The following is a 23,634-nucleotide window of genomic DNA, read 5'->3' as shown; positions in this document are numbered from 1 at the left end:
GAGGACAGACCCTTCACTCCAGCTACCTGCTGTTGGACAGCTGCCTCAAGCCACAATCAGGAGAAAGTGAACAGCATGATCTCATCTCTTATATGCATTAAATAAAGCTGAGACAATCTATTCAGGGCCACACTGTTCTTTTAGAGGATATGATGTCTTTGATAACAGATTGGAGGTTGATAATTAGAGATATGATTAAAATATGGACAAGTCTTTTCACCTAGTAATGCAGTAGTTTATCCTTGTCAGCGTCATGATTGAGCCAGAGCTAGTCTCAGTACTGAGCTAGTCTCTAACACTGGGTGTGAGGCAAAATTCACCCTGAATGGAATGCCAATACTTTGCAGGGCTCCATGTACACACACTCACATATTCATTCACACTTACAGCAAGTTCATAGCCAGCCCAGCTACTGACATTCTGTAAACTGCAATGATATGTTATATGACCTAAACTTATTCCCTTATACAGTATTTATTTGTTTGTTTGTTTATTTGTTTGGGGGGGGCAACCAAAGAACATAGAGGAGACCATGTTGGTAAGAGGCAGCAACAAAGGCAAATCTGCCAAGTGCTCTTTGCCGCGCCCTGTGGTGCTACTTAGACTAAACAGTGGCCTTCTGGTCCTCAGGAAACTTTTCATTTGTCCCCAAAGAAGGACACAAGGGGCTCTTTTGTCTAAACAGCAACTATATTGTGGATTTGATCACTGTGGCTCAAAAGCAGGCAGGACAGCCAGTCCCTACTGTGACATGCTTGTGTAGATGCTGTTACCTAGGCATCACATCTTCTCCACTGTTCATACAGTTAACCTCATAAAATACAAACAATTCCTACACCATTTTCCCTGGTCTTAACATATATCCCTTATCATGTTTAACACTGAAGCTGCAGGCCCCCTGCTGACCAAATATAGCTATAGCACTGGGAAAATATGAATATTTTAAATTTCTCTGTTTTAAGTCAACTAATTAGCAATATTGAACATTGCTGGTTGAAGAATCAAAGGTAATTCATTAATTAAAATATAATTTAAATATATTTATTTAAAAAGGCTTGAGCAAATGTAAAGAAAACTAGTTAGGAAACATAAATCAGTTGTCTGAATTGAGGGTTTTCCACTTTTACATAAATAAAATACATTGATTAGATTAAGACTAATTAGGACCAATTATGAATAGTAAGAAAAATAGATCTGTTTTTGAGAGAGACAGAAAGAGAGGGATTATAAATGCTTTTAATGCTACCCTTAATACACTCACTAAGCCCTTCATTAATAAAAACCTGTACACCTACTCATTCGTGCAATTATTTAAACAGGCCACTCGTGTGGCAGTAGTTCCACTGTTGTAGCCCATCCAACTCACGGGTTGATTTGTTGTGCATTGTGAAATCCTTTCCTTCTCTCCATACTTTTAAACAGTGATTATTTGAGTTAATATTTTCTTCCCATCAGCTTAGAGCAGTCTGCTCATTCTCCTCCGGTGTCTAATGAACACAGTGTTTATCACAGAGTGATAAGCTTGCTTCTATATACACACATTTGGGAGACTGACATCTAAAAACAATATTTAAGAAGACATTTTGCCAAAAAAAATCATGTTGAATGTGGATGACTTTATATAGAAGTAAAATGAATTCTTGTCTGTTCAGATTTGTCAAAACCAGAAACAGTGTCCAACTTCAGTAACCAGTGAACAACACCAGCAGAGACTGTCCCATTCAAGTTAGTCATCATATTGTTCACACAAACCTATTCACAATCACAGCCCACAGTATATGGACTTTCAAACCACACTCACTTTACAAAGTGCATATACTATACAAGTATATGTGTTACCATGCCTTTGCACTGTGTATTATCTGCTTGATTGTCTTGTTTCACATTTTAGAAGCCTGTTTCACGTGTCTGGTGACTGCTCTTTTCCCTTAAGTTTAGAATTGTCAGCCAGCATCTATAATAAAGCTGCTTTAAAGTTTTAAAGCTTCTATAAAGTTTTACCTGCATTTGCATCCTCTTCTGCCTTGAGTAAAGACACTTCAGTTTTAAATAAAATTTAAGTTCTAACATTGAAGGTGGCTCAGATTGGATTTAAATGTAAAACTCCAATTGACTATTGTTGCTCAAGGTGTCATTTAAAAAAAAAAGTAGTTTATATTAATCAGAAAATATTTTGCAACACAACTTCTAACTTTTTTAATCATTAAAGTGGAAACAAAAATTATTTATAATATATCTGTATAGCAAAGCTTTAGCATGTAAATGGCTGCCAGTTCAGAGCTGAGATCACAAGCTCAACAGCGTTTCTCAAATTATATTGCTGAGCAGTAATTGCACTGTAATGGTGTTCATTAAAGGTCAAAGTCCTATTAGCTAACTAGAGTCTGAGTTCAGGGATATTGATTAAGTCCTGGAGGCTTATTGCATTATGAGAAAAAGAAATGTAGATCTGTTGTCATAAGATGTTTTCTGCCTGTAATTTCACCCCCAATTTTTCAAAGGGGAACTGTTATTTTATTATTTTGTGCCAGGAGTATTAACACAGAAAAAATGGTTAATCAAGCCTTAAATAATTTACTGAGAAATCTGTGCCATTACTGTTTCTGCCACTGTTTGGCATAAACACAAAATGACATCTAAAAACAATATTTAAGAAGACATTAAATTTTGCCAAAAAAAATAATCATGTTGAATGTGGATGACTTTATATAGAAGTAAAATGAATTCTTCTCTGTTCAGACTTGTCAAAACCAGAAACGGTGTCCAACTTCACTAACCAGTGAACAACACCAGCAGCAAGATGTTTTCTGCCTGTAATTTCAGCCCCAATTTTTCAAAGGGGAACTGTTATTTTATTATTTTGTGCCAGGACTTTTAACACAGAAAAAATGGTTAATCAAGCATTAAATAATTTACTGAGAAATCTGTGCCATTACTGTTTCTGCCACTGTTTGGCAGAAACACAAAATGCATAAATGCATTGCACTTATTCATATAATTGTACAGATCACTCAGAGATTTTATACTTTCCCATTCCCCTGAAATGACTATGTCTGGTTAGAGAGAGAGAGAGAGAGAGAGAGAGAGAGAGAGAGAGAGAGAGAGAGAGAGAGAGAGAGAGAGAGAGAGAGAGACTACTTTGTTGAAGCAAGGTTAAAGTAAGAGTTAATGTGAAAAAGGGGGTGTGGAAAGAGGCAGTTTGGGGGTTGGGGTATATAAAGCAACCTGAGCACAATCCTTGCTTTATTCTCTCTGTGTCTCTCAGTGAGAAACTAAATCTGATACATACTTTTTAATACTGCATAATCTCCAGCAGGGACATTCTCAAGATGAAAGTGTTTAACTGGAAAAAGACAAACACCCACACCTTTATGGCTCTGGCCTCAGTTGTGTATGCCATTATTTTCGGTGGTGAGTATTTTTGGTTGTTTTTTAATGTGTGTTGTGGCAGAGCTGCAGTCCAGTTGTGTGACTCTGCTTGGAGAAAAGAGGGTAGTGTCCCACAGGAAGTGGGGCTGCATTCAAAAGTTTTTTCTCCTCTCGTGCAAAACCGTTAGATGTGAGCTGTTTTTTAGTAGAAGATTCATGAGCACTGGCAGATCAGAAATCTTTTATTGGTTCAGATTTTCAGATTGTAAAAAGGCATTATAATTTATTGTGACATTTGTCCTGGATCTGACTTTTAAATCTATATCCTTTGTTTGGTTCAAATTAGGTTTTGTCTTGTAAGACGAGAATACATCCTCAAAATGATATGCTAAAAGTTTTACTTTTTAACTTTTTTGGCAAAAATTTTATAAATGTTTCCACTGCATTGTTTCACATACGCTCTTTTAAAATGTACTTTATTCATAACTTAGGAATGAATCTTAATGCAGTTCATGGATTTTATGTCTGTGGTTCTTGTTAGTATTAGAGTATTAGATTTTATGTCTGTGGTTCAGCTTTAGCCAAAGGGAATTGTAACATGTATATCGTGTTAATGTCAACAGGCAGCAAAACCTTGGGCTTGGTTGTGTTTTCGAATATTCACGACCAGCTTTGTCCCAGATATTCCAGAGTCTTTTGTCTTTAAGGCAAATGTATTCTTTGTTTTTTGTTCATACACTTCAGCTTCAAAGTTTTCTTGAACTGCATCAGTGTGAACAGGCTTTACTCTTACAAATTTTTGAAAATTGCTGCTTTTTCATCTTTAAAGGTAGGCACTCTCCCTCTTACAGGGACACATTATGCTGTAACCTCATACTCACCCAACAAGATTCGGTCACAGTGTAAACAGAGTATCAAACTCTAGTAGCTTGTGTTAACATGCCATCATGTTACTCCAGCACTATAGTGGATTAGCACATTCAGTGCTATAATATGCCACAGGGGAGTTTATTTCTCCTGGTAATGGTGGTTTGGTAGAATGTTAAAGGTTTGATTTGCTCAGAAAGGACCAGATTAGTAATAAAAGATTTTTTTTTCTACATGTCTACTGCTATGTCTCTGAAAACATTACAGAGTCCTCATTCATTTCCTGAAATAGGGGGAGGTGAGTGTATGGGTCAGAGGTCACAGTAGGCATGGAGGGAGAAAGAGACAGATAAGACCACCCCCACACACATGCACCCCTCCTGTAACATTTCAGTTTTTCAGCCTCAAATTCCTTTATTCTTCAGGGAATTATGGAGACAAACCACTGAGTTTGCTATAAAGAGTTATTAAAGAGCTTTTAGAAGAGTATAAACTATAAGTGATTGTGGGCAGTCTGTCTTTTTAAAAGTATCCACTTTAAGCATCCACAGAAAGTTGGGAGCATGGACTTCACTTTTTAACATGTAACATTACCCTTCCTACACATTCTCACACACTGGCCTCCTTGGACGACCACCAATCACGCACATTCATGTAGGAGGTTGTTAAGGTCTGATCTCAAGCGTACAGGACTGACGTCAAAGATACATAAGTGAGGATTTGTTTATATTCTCTTCCATCTCCCCTCGTTCTGGTTATGGTTACTACTAACAGTTCAGCAGGTCAAGCATTTTGAAATAAAAAAGGCATGCATTTTGGGAGTTGGGGTGTCTGGGGGGAGGATGGAGTCTGAAATTGCTGATTAATCATGTTAGCTCCACATTCCATGCTGCATGTCCCTGTATAGATGTTGTAAGTTTTGTGATCTAAAGTGGTGTGTGTCTCATTTGCATGATCACTGGAGCATTAGTGGACTTTACAGTCCTAGCGCTCATTAGACAGAATTGAACGGACTCTCTGTATACTGACTGTGTTCAAGACTGTAAACACATGATGGCTAGAATCAAGATTATACCTAACCAAGTCATTTAGTTTATCTAGTGTCAAGGTCCAACTTTTTTATTTCATACCACTGGATTTGGCATGTATTGATACTAACCAATAAATTGCAACACAATAAATGTGCAAAGTAAAATTATGTGAATTGAAAGCATATTAGTTCAGGAGTGAACACATACTCCTCCATTATCATTTCATGTATTTGAAATAAATACTTTGAGGTCATAGAAAAGAAAGGTGCTACATAATATGCAAACATTTCCACTGCAAGAACCAGTGATATTTAGTAGATAAACAGTAGTGAAGAATTCTTATGGGCCTCCTAAAGTTGCTTATTTTGTTAATTAAAAGTTCATTTCAAATTGCCCGTGGAAGGGGGTTGAAATACAAGGTTTGTCGGGTGAGAAGGGTCAGAGGTGCTTTTTCTGGGCTTCTACTTAGTGAGAGATATAATCTAATTATTTGTGAGGCTTACAATCCATTCAAGTTTCCCTTTCCTATTAGAGTCTACATCACGAGACAGTGACAGACATTAGTGTCAGAACACTTGAATTTCGCATAATAGAACTGAATCAACAGCTGTTTCATCAGTCCATTCATCAGCTGTCTGTGACAATTCAGGCTTGTTGAGCCTTCCTGCTGATGCTAGTGTTATTCAAATAGCATTCAAATCCACACTTATGTACTCTACTCTGTCTGAACAGCATTGTGATAAAATTTAAAAGGAGAGCTTCACTGTCAGGTTTAATTTATTTATTCTTTCTGTGCCTCTTCCTCCATATTCATCATGCTGAAGGTACCTCTACCTTGTACAAAGTATGAGTTTAATCCGAAACAGACCAGCATGGATGCTTAACTGAGCAGCCTGGATGTGGTGTACAGGGTCTAGATTCAAAAATGCCTTAACAACACCCTTAAATCCATTATGTGTGAATAAACATGATGTAACAAGAATCCATTTTGCTTTAGCAGTTATTATTCCTGTGGAGGTTAGATTTGGAAAGCTGCCTGGTGGCTGGAGAGTGATAAAAGCTATGTCCTGGCCTTGACAAACACCCTACCTTCCTCCCCTTCCCTTTTCTTCCATTTCCACTGGCACGGAGCCAAATGGCATCAATCCTATTCACATTAATGAGGTATTCGGGGACTGGGCTGTTGAAACATTCCAAAACTGGGAATTCTATTTGGGTTTTGTTAATGTTAAATAAAGTTTAGTGATGATGATTTTAATTCTAGTTTAATCTGCTTTTAGGGTGGGGTTGGGATGTTTACACAGGTCCAGTTGGTGGTGGGAGTTTGGGGAGTGTTGACTTTTTGAACCACAGGCATGCACATATGTGTATGTAGCCCCTTTCATATATACAACATGGATCATTGGCATGTTTTTTTCCCAGCATTACTAGTGGTTTCTATGTTATTTATTTAAAACTCAACTAGACAAAGTATGATTGATCTGAATAAGAACAGCATAAGGATAAGTTTTTAATGCAAAATAAAGCAGATCTCTGTGACTAATGTGATAAATGTGCCATGTTTGCCTCTTTTGTCCCATTTCCACCCACATTTTATATTTCCATCTCCAGTACTTGGATGTTTGGAAAGAAGAAAAACAGCATAAAATAGAGAGAAGGAGGGTAGGATTGAGAGATTTTCTAGGGTGCAAAAGAATAAAGGGGTCTTTTAGTAACATCAGACAGAAAGAGGGGACAGAATTAGCAGGGGTTTTAGCCTTAATGTTGCAATCATGTAGGGTGTGTGTGTGTGATTGTTTTGTTTAAGTATAAGCATGAGCTGAAATAATAATATCTAAATTCTCAATCATGGGTATTTAGAGCATAGTGAAAAAATACCATTCAGCATAGTTGGCTGTGAATTCAACTAAAAATGATTGTTTAATCATTTAAATGTACACTCTTAAAAAAGAGTTTGTAAGGATCAGAACTATATGAGGGATCCGTAAATAGTTAAGAGTTCTGCATTTATTTTTAAAGTGTTGGACAGATCCACACCACAGAGTAGAGGCACATACTGCACATAGAAGCATAAGTGTTTGTATGAGGAGAAGCTTATGGGAAAGAATTCAGAGTACTGAGGGACACGAGTGGTATGTTGAGAGGAAGGGCGGGTCTGTGTGTCCATACCCTGACATCAAGGATGCCAGAGCCCTACAGCATGCAAGTGAAACTTTTAAAGATATTTGGCAACAGTTCAAACATTGCTTGGCACTAAAGGAAAAATGAGTCTAGAGACTAAAGGAGAATGTGCATCACTCGCATCACTCCCCATACTAGATCAAGCATTTAGCTGCATATAGTAACCCAGTGCATGTGCAATAAACTGCATGTAGGTAGTTATAAAGTACAGTATATAATTGTTAGCTAAAACTGAATGGCTTTAAGGTCAAAAGTGTTTCCAAATATATATATATATATATATATATATATATATATATATATATATATATATATATATATATATATATATATATATATATATATATATATATACACAGGGGTTGGACAATGAAACTGAAAAGCCTGGTTTTAGACCACGATAATTCATTAGTATGGTGTAGGGCCTCCTTTTGCGGCCAATACAGCATCAGTTCATCTTGGGAATGACAGATACAAGTCCTGCACAGTGGCCAGAGGGATTTTGAGCCATTCTTCTTGCAGAATAGTGGGCAGGTCACTACGTGATGCTGGTGGAGGAAAACGTTTCCTGACACGCTCCTCCAAAACACCCCAAAGTGGCTCAATAATATTTAGATCTGGTGACTGTGCAGGCCATGGGAGATGTTCAACTTCACTTTCATGTTCATCAAACCACTCTGTCACCAGTCTTGCTGTGTGTATTGGTGCATTATCATCCTGATACATGGCACCGCCTTCAGGATACAATGTTTGAACCATTGGGTGCACATGGTCCTCCAGAATGGTTCAGTAGTCCTTGGCAGTGACGCACCCATCTAGCACAAGTATTGGGCCTAGGGAATACCATGATATTGCAGCCCAAACCATCACTGATCCACCCCCATGCTCTGGGCATACAACAGTCTTCTTTGGGGCTTCTCCACACCGTAACTCTTCCGGATGTGGGAAAGACAGTGAAGGTGGAGTCATCAGAGAACAATACATGTTTCACATTGTCCACAGCCCAAGATTTGTTTGCTGCTGGAGTGACCAAAGGTTTGGCTATAGCAGCCCGGCCATGTACATTGACCCTATGGAACTCCCGAAGGACAGTTTTGGTGGAAACAGGAGAGTTGAGGTGCACATTTAATTCTGCAGTGAGTTGGGCAGCTGTGGTTTTATGTTTTTTGGATACAATCTGGGTTAGCACCCGGACATCCCTTTCAGACAGCTTCCTCTTGCGTCCACAGTTACTCCTGTTGGATGTGGTTCGTCCTTCTTGGTGGTATGCTGACATTACCCTGGATACCGTGGCTCTTGATAAATCACAAAGACTTGCTGTCTTAGTCACAGATGCGCCAGCGAGACGTGCACCAACAATTTGTCCTCTTTTGAACTCTGATGTGTCACCCATAATGTTGTGTGCATTGCAATATTTTAAGCAAAACTGTGCTAATTAAACCTTCACACTCTGCTCTTACTGGTGGAATGTGCAATCAATGAAGATTGGCCACCAGGCTGGTTAAATTTAGCCATGAAACCTCCAACACTAAATTGGCCAGTGTTTCAGTTTCATAGGGGATTATAGGGATACAAAACATGTAGATTCTACATTCTAGAACAATACTGGAGATTTCAAAACTATGAAATAACACACATGGACTTAAGTAATCCATATGTAATGACAACAAAAAACAGTCAGTTGTTATTTTAAGACACAAAGGTCAGGTGTTCTGGAATAGTTCTTGCAAGAACAGTATTGTCAAGTGCATTTGCAAAACCCATCAAGCACCATGATGAAACTGGCTCACATGAAGACCATCCCAGTAAAGCAAGACCAAAACTTACCTCTGCTCATGTATATATATATATGTGTGTGTATGATATGATATATGATATGATATGATATCATATGATATGATATGATATGATATGATATGAAGATATTATAAGATAATTCAACAGTTGCTGCATTTTGTTCATAATAGTCATACTGTTCTGCCACTAAAATAAATATTTATAATGTGGTTCTTTTTCCCTTTCACTACAGGTAATTCTATCTTATCCTATTTATTCTAATCTATTCTTTTTATGACATGAACAGTCGAATAAAGCATTTCACTGCTTGTCATACTGAGTATAGTTCTGTATGTGACCAATAAAATTAGAATTTGAAATAATTACAGGCTTGCCAGTATATAAACATGTCATCTGAGTATAAATAGAAACAAGTCAAAACTAGTCTATTTGTTAGGATTACTGAGATATATAGGTGACAGATAATTAATTCAGTATTCAAATGTGTTTCTGAAATCCTGCCAGCTCACTGTAGGTTGTATGGGGATTTAATTAATGTCACAGGGGGATCACTGCATGGGACATCCTGAATGCCAACACTTCCTCCTATTGATCTGTCTATTTCTACTGCTGACCATTCGCTGACCATTGGTGATCTACAAATATGTAGATCACCAATGTAAATAAGAGGGAGCAGAGGTAGGAGGGTGTGTACTTAACACCATCACTGAGAGAATACTATTAACAATGACATGAAGGATATGGAATTACACATACAGTATAGCCTAAAGAACACTGAAGAAGAGCACAGCCAGAATACACACAATTCTTAGCAAAAAAAAAAGGTGAATGTGAACATTTGGCTCTGTGGTCCAATTAAATTCACATTTTGTAGCCTGAAAAAATGTTTCATAAGCCATAAAAATTTGCCACAACCATAAAATGAATGCACCCAAGTTACACTAATGAAGTGTATACAAAACATTCATATGCAAAGACCTGCCTAATGTGCATACGCGTCTGAATTAGCCAATTAATAAAAGAGAATATAGACATTCTGTGTGTGTGTGTGTGTGTGTGTGTGAGAGAGAGAGAGAGAGAGAGAGAGAGAGAATGCTTAGGCAATGAGGTCACATTGAAAAGTGGGGGCTCAGGAAACAGACAATTGGTCAAAAAGCTCAGAGGTTTTTCTTTTCTTCAGAGATGTAAATTTTGTCCTGGAAAATTGGCAATTAAACTCTCCAAATTTCACCAGCAAACATTATTGGCATGGAAAATGTATTTCCATAACAATTTCTCTCAGTATATCATACTTCTCTGGAACAATTGCCTTGTCACCTCTAGGAATAAATCATTATTTTTACACAAATGGATGGAAATGATAGACGCTGTACCATTTATATATTGCATGAAAATTAAAATATTGTGTCATATGAAGACATCATGCTTCTACACAGTTTTTTCTATATAATTTAAAAAAAATCCAGCTGGTTGTGAAATCTCGTTGAAATGGTTTGGGACACTTAGTGAAAAGTCACCTTGCTATTGGAAGTAAGAAACATGACTGTAGATGGTTTTAAACTATTTAGCTTCTACTGTAATAACAAAGGCATTAAACTAATATTTCAATTAAAAAATCAAGAAGGTTTTTTTTAAATGCTCAGATCTCTGACAGTAACTGGAAAGAGGCCTGGTTAAATCCATATCAGTTTTGTATTTTGTACAAAAAATGAATATTTTAAACGTTTTTAAAAAAATCCAAAACTTCATAAAATTTACCCCTGCCAAGCAACTCTATCAAAGTTCATGGATAACAAATTTCCATACTGCTTTCTGTACTGTTGCCTCATCATTTTTGGAATTGTGATCTGTCCTCAAGCTTTTGGTCTGATCTCAGTCCCTTGTTACTTGTCCCAAGGAAAGTTATACGCTATATATAAGTTATTAAGTTGTTGTCTTTCGACTGCTCGCTGTTCCACATCATCCGATCCACATATTTGAATTTGGAACAGGTTTTTACGCCGGATGCCATTACTGATGCAACCCTCCCATTTTATCCGGGCTTGGGACAGGCACTGAGAGTTAACCCCTCTGTAACTGTGTTTTATAAGGTTATAAAGTTACTTATAAGTTATTAAGTTAATAATGTTCTCTAGATGATAGATATTTTTGCATATAACATCTTGCACATAGAAGAAAGATGGGTGAGTACATTGTGAAATTCTATATTCTGCATGGCAAGTGCAATATTCACAAAAAAAAAAATTGCCAGATGTATACCACAATGTAATTGATTACATTTTACAAAATGCCACTAATGCCAATTCTTAACAAAATGAAGCCCTATTAAATCTTATGTAAAAGTATTTTACTGCAAACTAATTTTCTGCATTCTCAAATATCATGTATCAAATATCATCTTGAAAGTGCATTTGGGAAGAAGATAGATAATCTGTCATCTTTTTTTCCAGATTATGTTGTTTAGTAGGTTACATACTATTTTTCAGTCTTCAACCATTTGCTTTAATGTAATTTAGCATTCTATTGTTATATAAAAAAATAATAAAAAAACAGTGGCGTGGTCTGAAGCATGACAGATGTGTGCAGAATGTGGGCTTCCATTGTTCTAATATTTTGTATAATAACTGCTGTTTGAGTATTCAGAATTATTCACTTATTAGCCACAGAAAATTTTAACATTACAAATAGTAAAATGGAGTTTAGCATTAAAGACGTTAAAGAGCTGTGCAATAGAAGTTCAAAACTTTAGTAATCTTTGTTTTAAAGAGAAGTTATTAATGTTGTCCTTTCACAGTATTCTGCAAATATTTCACACTGGTCTATTAGATAAATTTTTTATATTGTTTCCCTCACCCTGATAGAATGCATCTCCTCACAGTACAGCATGAGCATGCTAAATATTTCACACATCTCGGTGTCTCAGTGGAACACTCACCACATCAAATTGGAGGACTGGAATCAAGCAAAACCTATGTCTTTGAGATGCAATGTTTAAAAATGGTATTTAAAATCAGCACTCTGTCATTCAGAAAGACTCCACTGAGGCTGATAGGATTTTTTGCTATTGATTTGTTTCCATCAAAGAAAGAAAGAAAAAGTCATGCTGCAGATAGAAATCCCTTAGAACCTTAACTCATGCAAAATGAATAAAAATTTAAACGAGTGAAGTGATTTCTTAGGATTTCAAATGAACTAATTTGAAAGAAAAAGTACAACCACTAACCCCTTCCATAACGCTGGCAAGAAGCTTTGTGTCTTCCTGAAGAAGAAAGAAAGAAAGAAAGAAAGAAAGAAAGAAAGACAAATGAGTAGTCCTTACAAATTTGCAAACCAGAGTCCATGATGCCATGCCCAAGAGTGAAGGAGAACACAACCAACTGCACTGTAACAGGATTGGACAGTTTTTGTCTCCAAGGTCAAAATGAGTTCATTCAAGCTTGATAAAGCACCACAACATTCAAGGTTACAAACTATTAAAATTTTACAAATGGAGTACTGAAAACAGTCTTAACACAGCTTTATTTTTAGCACGCATCATATATGTACCCATTAGGGGGTGCCATGTTCACTGTAAATAAAGAATGTTCTCAAGGATACACAATTTTGATCTTTGCATTTGATTTATATTCCATTTTTTCAAGCTGAAATACACTACAGACTTTCTAGCCTAGAACATAGGTGTAGTTCTACCTATTGATTTGACTGGTACAGTACTGCTATCTTATATAACTCTATGAAGCATTCAATGTTGTAACATTGTCCTATTAGGAAATGCTTTTTTAAAAATATCTGGATGTTATGATGTTTGTATGATACAATAAGCCTATGAGTTGATCCTAGGTGCTGTTGTTTTTATGGTTAATTTTAAAGTCATTTATTTTTGTATATACTCTGTCCTTAAACTCCAGGAGTGACCTGCCATGAGAATGCCATTACACACACTATCCTAAGCAACAGCACAGGAAGTAGTCTCATGGGAAATGTGCGTGGAGATAATATTCTTACAACACCAGCAGCCTCAGGTAAATTAGAACATATTAAAATATGTTTTTCTCTATGCTCTAATCCTTACTACTGATGAACAAAATTATGTTATATGTAGCCAAATTTTATGCTTTGTAGTGAGTAGGATTACAGTGTATAATATAAGATTCAAACTTGCTGAAGTACTAGCTGTCAGTCATTAAATGCTTGGCTATATAATTGCTTGAATTGCATCATTATAAAACACAGCATTATAAAAACTTTAACAAAATAGCAAAGAAACAGTACATTAACAACTGAGCAGTTACATTAAGAGCTTTTTTTCTTTTCAGGACTCAAGAAAACCCAAGGATTTGTTTCTTTTCCTGAGATAAATGATATGTTTCCTACAATGGAGTCCACTAAGTCCAACACAGGGATAGTCTTAACTACTGTCAACCATTTACAAACTGTAAGTAACTACTTATAGATCCAAATCAACACAACATGTTATCAATGTATGTAAATTAAGTTAGTTGTGAACTGCTTACAAAATATGCACTTTCTTTAAACCAAATATAATTTTCCTTGCAGTGTTCACCCCAGAAATCAGGCAGTATTTAAAATGATTTAATATGATATCTATGAACAGATTCATATAAAAAAAACAAAACAATTGTACACCTCTTAATACTTGCATGAAAAATATGACTGTATGTGGAATTAATGTTGTATGTGGACAAAAATGTTGTTTAGTGATAAACCAAATGTAATCAGTGAATCTCAGGCAAGGTCAGAAAACATGTAAATCTGTAAAGACACAACAGAAGGAAATAGGCAAAGACAACAAAAGGTGCATACAGCAAAACTTTGTAAAAATGACAAACAAGCAGGGGTTTAAATATACTCAGGAAACGATGCCCCAGTAAAAATAGAACTTGGTTGGAGATAGAAATAAAAACAGGAAATAAAAATCAAAAGAAAGGTGCATGGCACTGGGCAGTACATTCACTGTATACTCCTAACACAACCGTTCATTCAATATGTGGCTAAAAAAAAAAGAAACTAAATATAATTGCATGGCTGGTTTGTTTACAGAGCAACGTGGAGTGTGTGGATGAAGCTGCTGTGAGAGATAAAGGTGCAGTGAAGCTGATGCTGGAGACCTTCTCTAGCTGTGTGAGTACCTTTCAGATCAAATCAGAAAACAGTGAAATTAGATGAAGACCCGATATGGGGGTAGAAAAAGAAAGATTAATAATTATGTCTCAGTTGTCTCCTTTCTTACACTTCCACAACTGGACATTTCAAATCTGAGATAGCAGAACAAATCAGATATTTAAGTACAGAAAATGAAAACTCATTAAATCAAAATGACATGGTAAAATCACTCTGTCTTACTAAGTGTTTTCACATTTTGTAATATATAACATTTATAATAACATGCCTCATTTATAACATTTATAACAGCATGCCTCTATTCCATTGGTCAGAATTATTAATATATTATTTTCTATAACAGCATTGCTCAGAGTAGTTATGGATGCAAGGCTAATCATTATTATTAGACAGAGATTTTAAAAATGTAGCCAAAAAAAAGGTATAACAATTTGGAATGTGCTGTTAGTGGAAAATAGCATTGATGCAGTGCCACTTGCTTGTACTATATTCACATAAAGTCATGCCTTTGAGGTTTTTCACATGTGATGACGTGACATCATGTGACTATCATACCAGCAAGTACTACTGCATCAGTGCAAAATAAGAACATTCACCATTTCTGCTTTGAAATGAATATTACTGTCGTTGCATAAAGCCTCCTACTGACAGCACCACAGCAGGGAATGAAGTAATTACCCAGAGGTCTAGCTTTTACAGCTCTAGGCATAGACGTCTAGGATGACTGCTTAAGATTATAATTATGTCATCGTCGTCCAGGCTCTGTCGATTTTGTGGCTTAAAGAAGACATTTGCCTGGTTCCTATTATTCTAGCCAGAAGAAAACAATAAATTCAGGCAATTAATTAAAAAGTTTCTCAACTGAAAAGGCCAAAGTCATTTATTCTTTTGCTAGTAAGGGGTTAGATAAATAATAACTGCATAGTATGGGGAGATTACTATCTGTGTTGAGTTTATGATGTTCTCCCTCCATCCATATGGGTTTTCTCTGGGTTCTCTGCTTTCCTCCCACCTCCAAAAACATGCAAGTAGGTGAATTGGCGTAGTTATATAATAGTAAGAAGCCATTAAGAACTTCACACATGCTTTAAAGTGTATGCATGGGTGAATTATTTCTATTTTTTTATTCTGACCTCTGTAAAGGAGCCATCTGTTATCAGGGACAAGGAATTTGGGGTTACAACAGGGCATGCTGTGAGAGGCATCCCACATGCACAGGTTTCATATTACACTGAATTCCTAAAGAAGGGGTGGAGGCGGTGTTTGTGCTTCAAATGCTTTTCCCTGCACGTGTTCAGAAATATGACAAAAGAGAGTCTCTCTTGGTTGTCATACAGGAGGAAAACAAGGCAAAGATTCAGAGCATTCTGGAACATCTGTGTGGTGACGACAGAAAGCTTGAAATCTATCAGAAGGACCACTCTAAAGAGATGATCATATCTGGAGAATGTGTAGAAGGTTTGATTTTGTCAAATAATTATCAAAAATGCAAAACACTGCACAATGACACTTAATATAAGCAAGTTGTTTTTAAACCTTCAGTGGGTTCAAGGAAAAGTAGATTGTGGTTACTGTTTTGTTTTTCTTATTATACAGGTGATGTCAAAGGAATGACCGACAAGTTTGACAATGATAATATCAAGCATAAGGTAAATACAACATTTCCGGTATGGGAAATTTTTTCTTTGCTCTTCTGGAGAAGACTTAAAGGTTCTAAGGATCAGTAGTAAAGGCCCTCCCTTTCTATAATGGAGCCCTTTACAAAGCCAGAACCATTAGCTACCCAAAGGACTCTGAGGAAGGGTGTAAGAAAAAAAAATGTGTATAAGAAAATGGTTTGGAATCACAAAGTACCACTGACATGTATATCCCTGTGTACACAGCCACAGAGGAAATAAAACTATATCAAGTTACTTTTTAAATTTTAATTTTTTAACTAATTCCTGAATTTATAACTGAGCAGGGAAACACACTACTCTGATCCAGCAAGCATCACACTCTTTTTTCTATTTAATTTAAGCCATGTGGAAATAAAGCTGCAAATGATTATGAGCTTAATACTAATATTAGGTGGATTGTGAGATAAACAGTGTGAGCACACCACAGAAACAGCAGAGACAACTCAATTCTCCAGTTTGGCAGGTTAGAAGAAAGAGAGAAATCTGGAAAATGAAAAGGAAGAAGAGTAAACAGGGCTTTTATGTGCTGTAATGAATACAGGTACAATCCATTAATTAATGTGCATTCTGTATGCTACTGATTGAATAACATGGCAGGTTGAAGTGTACTATGACTGCAGATGAGCAATTAGAAATAGACAGAAATGAATAGAATAGAAATGATATGAGATGGTAAAATCACTCTGGTAAACCTTATGTTTCACATACTGTTCTGAATGGTCAGAATTGTTAATATAACATTTCTTATAACTGCATGGCTTAGAGAAATACTGGACACAAGGCTAATGTCAGGTTTATATTAATATGCTAATTCTAATGCCTTCTTGTTTCTATAGTAACAACTTACACAGAGATGTACAGAAATAAACAGTTGTTACAATCATAAAACAATTCGATTCAGTTTGAAAATATTCAACTCCAGGCCATCATCACGTGAACTTTTTTGCGTGAATATGGTACCAGCTTGTTGAACAATCACCCTTTCTGCTTTGAAATGACAGAAACCACAGAGACATCTTAAGTGTCCACTGTAAGTTTGACACAGGCAACAGGAGGCACTTCATTACCACATTCAGTTTGCTCAGATGAAAGGCTCATCAGCTGGGATACAGAGGGATTCACTCTACAACACTCTCTTGGCTAGGAACTAAAGAGTATGTTGTTAAATTTACATTCTAGTCATTTACTTGTCTTGTGTGTAGGTTGGTGTTGTAGAGGCAGAGCCTGTCTTGGTGAATCACTCTCCAACTGTCCTGATCTCAGTCCTCATTGCTGGTCTGCTGCTGGCTGCTCTGCTCATTCTTGCATATATCCTGAAAACCCGCCGAACAGAAGCCAAAGGAGCACGTCTGGTCAGTCTCTGAACACTCAAACACACTTTGATACACACACATGCACACACACATGCTGATTTTTAGTTAACTGTTCACAAAATAGCATGAGTTTCCCAGTAGACTCTCTTAAATGCCATGGAACTAATCCTTCTACATAATAGTAACAGATGCATTAACATATGGTTAAAGATTCATCAATAAAAATATTTCTTGGGGAATAAAAAACACTGAAACTGAATGAATTTAAGAGAACCGTTTCTAATATGCCATGGATTCTATGAAAGCATAGAAGAGTAAAGAGTGTCATAGACCAAACTTTTTTTTTTCTTTTTGAGAGAGGAACGTGTTTGATGGACACCAATTGCATAAACAGTCCATCATAACATCTAAGGTTTTTAGCAAGGTCATCACATAGATGTATAGGATCAGGCTAACATCCATCCCCAAACCAAAATTCCTCATCAGCTGATTTTGACATCAATTACAGAATCTTATAAGGACAAGAATCCATTTTAATGCAGGAGGTGCACTGGCATTCATTATAGAGTCCATCACAACCTAGTTGTAATAGTTTGATTTTAGCAAATTGTTCAATTCACTAAAACAATTTTAGGCCAACTTGCTGTGTAGTGTTTTTTCTTAACATCACAAAACACAAACATATTATTGTTTATTAAAGCACTTGCTCTTTACACTGGTCAAATGGCAAAGCATTGCAGTGATTTAACATTAATTCATTTAATTAAATTAAATACAGACATTTAACATGTCTTTCATGTTTCAGTTTGTCATTCTCTGACAGCAAATGTTTGAGTCTTCATGTTTGGACTGGTTGTTTCTGCACTCAGAACACAGCCACTCTTCTTGTGCCACACCTTTGGTGCCTTTTATTCATGTAACCGCAGTAAAGAACTCTGTCATATAATTTTCAAAAAATGACTTATGGTGATTTATGATGGCCAAGGGTGACCTGCTGTTGAACAGCTTCCTCCAAAATTACCAAACAGCTATAATGTCAAGCCATTTTGTTTTGTTTTGTTTATGGTACGAAGGTGAAACACTGGTTTTGAATCTGATCTCCACCCTTCTACAGACCACAGGGATTTTAACCAGGCCAGCTGACTCTTTTTCGTCCTGTTAGCACTGTGTATGTCATACAGGTGTCCAGGAGAAATGTTATTTCATCTTACTGTGTACTGCACAATGTATATAGCTGTGATGACAATAAAATTCTACTTGACTTGACTTGATGTTAAATGAGTATAAGGCAGTCGCTGGTGCAGTTACGTGCACATTGAACCTGCTTTATTGATAATTGACATTTTATGATTAATACATGTAAAGAAACCTATGACTGAGTCCACCAACTACTTCTGACCTGCTCTTGTAATGTTCACATAAATGCCCAGTTAATCATACACTGCACGTGGACAACTATAGCTATAATAACACAAATAATAATTTCTGACACAAATCCTAGTATCCAACAGTCTGCAGTGTTTAAAAGATTTTTTATATATATATATATTAATAGTTACTTACCTGAAGTGTACTCAAACATTTATACTTGTATTTGAGAAGTTAATGTTATTTTTACACAACCACAAGCAAACAAAACATTTTGTTCATTACTTGAACATTTTACAAGTTGAGGTTAGGTTTAAAAGGTAGCTTCAAATCAACTGTTGACCAGACACAATGAAATGTAGAATGCTATAAAAATAAATAAGCTATAAACAAACAAACAAACAAACAAAAAAAGCACATAGGCACTATATGAAAGGTAAATTAGTAAGGAATAAATCACAGTAGGATATGCTATGGTTGAAAATGACCATCAACTGGGTGGTGGGATTCCACCCTGAAGTTAAATATATTCCAGTGACAGTAAATGTTTTATTCCTCTTATGCCACAGCAATTTGACAACCTAACTCACTTTTTGTTATTTATTTAAACAAGATACATCAGATTTTTCTATATTTTTATGGTTACATCTGATCACAGAGATGTCAAATCATATCCAGAAATATCTGGTGTGGGTGCAGGTTTTCATTTTATTCAAGCAGGAGCCACACCTGATTCCACCTGTTTAATCAGCTGATCTTGATTTCACGAGACTCGGGTGTTATTAAGAGCTTACTAAAAAGATGCAAAGCCTACTATTCTGAAAGCCTTCCCTTGCAGAAAAACAAAACAAAACAACAAAAAAAAACCCAGAAAGTTACCACTTTAACACTGACTGTTAAAAGACACTGACACTGGAGTTACCTTCAAAATAAATGTCACAGAAAACTTCAATGATTTCATATTTTTTATTCCATGTGTATGGATCATCCTCCATAATACACTATAGACATGATAAATTATTAGAACACGCACATTTCAGTTACAATCTGCAGAAACTGAGATTTTCATGCTTAACAGAAAATTAATCAACACCTTCTGACCAATCAGATTCAGGAATTCAAGGGCAGGGGTATAACTGTATATTTAAAAAAAAAAAGATATATCATAGTTCAGATTAGAATATTATACACAGTAGAGTTATTAAAACAGGTCTTATGCAGTATCATGCATAAAAGAAAAATACAAGATTTAAATGTCAGTAGTGAGGGTAGCTAAAGGATTTAAATAATGTTTTCTTATTTGTATTTTCCTGTTCATCTAGGCTGAAGAATTGTTCCAGGTGGATGAACAAAACCAAGGCAATACTCTATTGTCTGTAGCACCACTGCCCCCTCAAGAACCAGTAGAAAAGCCCACCACCAATGGCGAGTCCTTAGATTCACCTCCCACTAATGGTCACTCAGCTTCTCAAACACCAGTTGCTGATTCTGAGATGTAAACACTGGCTCCATCAGATGTGACAAAGGATGGAAGAATAAGGCCCACCTCGAATTTACACAATCCTAACCCCCTGTTAAAGAGGTTCTGAATGAAGGTATCAGTAATGAAGACCATATAGAAGATATGACGATGATAAATGCAAGGCTAAAATGTACGGTGAATGAAGTTATAATGAAGTGATAATGATGCCTCAATTTCTACTGTGAAGACACTGAACACTGGTTAAACCAACCATTTATTGAGCCAAAGAGGAGCTCAGCATCAAATGCTACCAATGCAAGTATAGCAAAAATGCTTTAACAATGAATCCTGGAGAAAAAAAACCTTTTCCCATCACTACATTCAATGTTTCTTATTACCTCTATTGTGCAGCCAATCCTATACTGAATTTTAATGCTCTCTTACATGCTTATATTATTGATGAAGGATTTCTAAATGTTTAAACAGAATGAAACTTTTACTCATTCAATAATGCTGTCTTGTAAGCTTTACATGCCCATGGATTAATCAGATCTTTTAAACTAAAAAAAAAAAGAGTGAGAAATTATTTTTTAAAGCATGTAATGATACAGTGCCATTGATGAAAGTGAACTCTTAGTAAAAAAAAAAAAAAGGGTTCGTCAAGGGATAAAGGATTATCAAATAAATAAGGGTTATTTGTTTACTGGAAGGTTCCTAAGTGGAACCCTGAAATGGAAACACTTTTATATGGTTCTATGTAAAACATTTAAAGTTTTTTCCAAGCGGGACAAGTGAAGGGAATTTTGAATGTATGATAGGTTTCACATTTGGCCTTATCGAGACCTTTGGCCAAACAAAACTACACACTGACTCAAAAAGGTATTGGTTCATTGTCTTCTTCTTTTTGGTTAGCAAGCTTTATTTGCATATATTGTAATGCAAAATGAAAGGATGCAATTTCAGGAAGACATTCGGGCACTAACTGATGGTGGCAGTCCCTGAAATGAAGACTAATTCCTCAGCAGCTTTTTGCCAGATGGCATGAGTGAGATATAGTGAGGAAGAGGATCAGCCAATTCACCCCTTTTTACATATGATAGTTCCTTTTCCTAGCCATTTGTTAGTATTAGGGGATTTTCTATAGTCATAGCTTAAAGACGTTTCATTTTACAATAGAAATGTACAAATGTTTAATTATTTTTAGAGTAGAATTTTGTTTTCAGAGCAAATAAATGCTTTACTTTAAACCAAGGGCTATTGTGAAAGGCAGCCTTTAGCTGCCAAGCAGTCGGGTACTCTTTTTTTAAGCAATGTATTTTTGTACTTTACCTCTTTATATTGCCTTTGTGTAATTGTTATGATTGCTGCATTATGCGTTAAACCTTAGCTAAGTGTCATGGAACAAGTGATTTTACAAGTATGACCTCTTCCATATGTGTGCGAGTGTGTGTGCATGCAGTACCAGCAACAAGCTCATGATAATTCAGGTCAAAAGACCCACATTCAAGACTAAATATTATTTTAGTTGGTATTTTGGCCACCAGACTGTCGAAGAGCCACAGCTGTGATGTGAAGGACCCGGGAGATTAGAACAGAGGCAGCTGTTCTCACTGAAAACTGTTACGGATTGGCTCAGCTTTATGTGTCCTAACACAAGCTATGAATAATAAATTTTCTGTTTGCACCCTTGGTGTCACTGACATTATTTACTGAACTGCAACAAGCATGATTCTAGAAGAAACACAATCACGAGAGGTTAACGTGTATTAGAATGTTATTTGCCTGATGAAGTGAATCAAAACAAGCTTATGTCGTCATCATGAAGAGATGATGGCTCCCGGTGTGTGGGTGTGTGATTCACTTGGATCTTCATTGTTTGTTTCAATTATTCACTTCATTGCATACACATTGTTCTCTTTAAGGAATAAAAACAGCACCATGTTGATCGTTCAAAATTGTGCAGGGTTTCTTTTATGTAACATACTTATTCAATAATTTAATTACAATTACAACACACACATTTCTCTCACAATGGCTTTGTTTTTCGTTCACAGTCTGTGTTAATTTTTAAATATGATGCATCATTTATACTTCATTCTAGCTAGGTGTGCCTCGGGCAGCTTTTGTATCACACAGGTTTAAGCTCCTATTTTTTAAATATAGATTTATAAATATTTTATATTTATACTTATATTTATAAATATAGAACAATAAGAGAGTATTTCCTTTAAAATAAATAAATAAATCATTATTCTTTTCTCTATACTATTATACTCCTACATATATTCAGTCTATTTCCTTTCAAGTTTGATTTTCATGGTAATGTTTCAATATACATTTATTTTGAGGCTGTATATGAGAAGATGAGATGAAATCATTGTTAAAAGTTAGGTGCTTTTTCTTCCATGTATCTAAAAAAAAGCAAATAGGAACTATTTGCTAACCCTAGCAGTTGGAACAAATATTCTGAGTGGGGAACTGTGAAAATACACAAACACCACATGTGCCACAGTCTAAAGGATATTGTCTAGCCAATTCTGCATTTACCTTGTAATACCAAATCAGCACAGAACTGAGAAAATCTCAATTCAACTTTCTCCTGTCACTAAAATCATGCCTGTGTTAAAAATAAATGGTCGCCTGCCGCTTTGTGAATATAGAAATAACAGAACATTATTTTATACCTTATATAAACATGGGGCATCATTCTGACTATGAGTGATTTTAATAATGACACCATATATAAAGAGTTAAGACATAATTGCAATCCTAATAACACAGATAGCAGCAGGTAGCAGCAAGTATCAGTTAATAGGGACAATGATTTTTGATTAGGGATGGAAAAAACTTGTTCTCAAAGAGAAAAGCGAATTAAACATTTTTTTTGCTGTTGCAAAAAATGCCAAATGAAGTCAAAGTTGTTAAAACCAAGTCATGTTGCTAAACATATGTGATCAGTCTTGTGTCAATACATAAAAGGACTGTAGACATGTGCTGACTTACTGTCTGACAGCTCGTCAGATTTGTTTACAAGTTGTGATCAACAGGTCTTGCAGGTCTTGATCAACATGGAAGTTTTCTTCTGTTTTGTCTATTATTGAGTAATCCAAATTGTGATGATAGGACAAATTGGTGACAAAGTTGTTACGACTTCTGGTTGTTGACCAGAAGGTTAGGGTTCAAGCCCCAACACTGCCAAGCTGCCATTGCTGGGCCCTTGTGTAAAGCCCTTAGCTCTCTCTGCTCCATTGGTGCTGTATCATGGCTGAATCTGTACTCTGAACCCAACTGCCTAAGCTTGGATATTATTATTTCACTGTACTGTAATGTGTTTGTGAGAATTTTAAATAAAGGTTTTTCTTTAAATATTTCAGAGAACACAATTGTTTTTGTTAGATTTTAAAAAGGTAATCTTCCTCTCTGGC

The 23,634-nt window shown here is 36.0% G+C and overlaps 1 protein-coding gene across 1 annotated transcript; it reads left to right on the top strand.

The window, feature by feature from the left end:
• The first annotated feature begins 3,242 nt into the window (after positions 1–3,242).
• Positions 3,243–21,893, top strand: si:ch211-286o17.1 (uncharacterized). The gene is made up of 8 exons (XM_058403512.1): positions 3,243–3,411; positions 13,154–13,267; positions 13,562–13,680; positions 14,307–14,387; positions 15,725–15,845; positions 15,984–16,036; positions 17,269–17,418; positions 20,070–21,893. Exons 1-8 carry the CDS (start codon positions 3,330–3,332, stop codon positions 20,244–20,246), a joined length of 897 nt encoding a protein of 298 aa, XP_058259495.1. The 5' UTR covers positions 3,243–3,329; the 3' UTR covers positions 20,247–21,893.
• The last annotated feature ends 1,741 nt before the right edge of the window (positions 21,894–23,634 follow it).

The sequence above is a fragment of the Hemibagrus wyckioides genome, linkage group LG11 (genome assembly GCF_019097595.1).
Source record: "Hemibagrus wyckioides isolate EC202008001 linkage group LG11, SWU_Hwy_1.0, whole genome shotgun sequence".
In the NCBI taxonomy this organism is placed as follows: domain Eukaryota; kingdom Metazoa; phylum Chordata; class Actinopteri; order Siluriformes; family Bagridae; genus Hemibagrus; species Hemibagrus wyckioides.
The sequence above is the reverse complement of the archived record's forward strand: the minus strand, read 5'-3'. Positions and strand labels throughout refer to the sequence as shown.

Excerpts from the sequence above, each read along its gene's own strand:
- si:ch211-286o17.1 (XM_058403512.1), top strand. The coding sequence starts at position 3,330 with ATGAAAGTGTTTAACTGGAAAAAGACAAACACCCACACCTTTATGGCT. Across the intron at positions 13,681-14,306 it reads CTGTCAACCATTTACAAACT|AGCAACGTGGAGTGTGTGGA; the intron begins GTAAGTAACTAC and ends GTTTGTTTACAG. Across the intron at positions 15,846-15,983 it reads ATCTGGAGAATGTGTAGAAG|GTGATGTCAAAGGAATGACC; the intron begins GTTTGATTTTGT and ends CTTATTATACAG.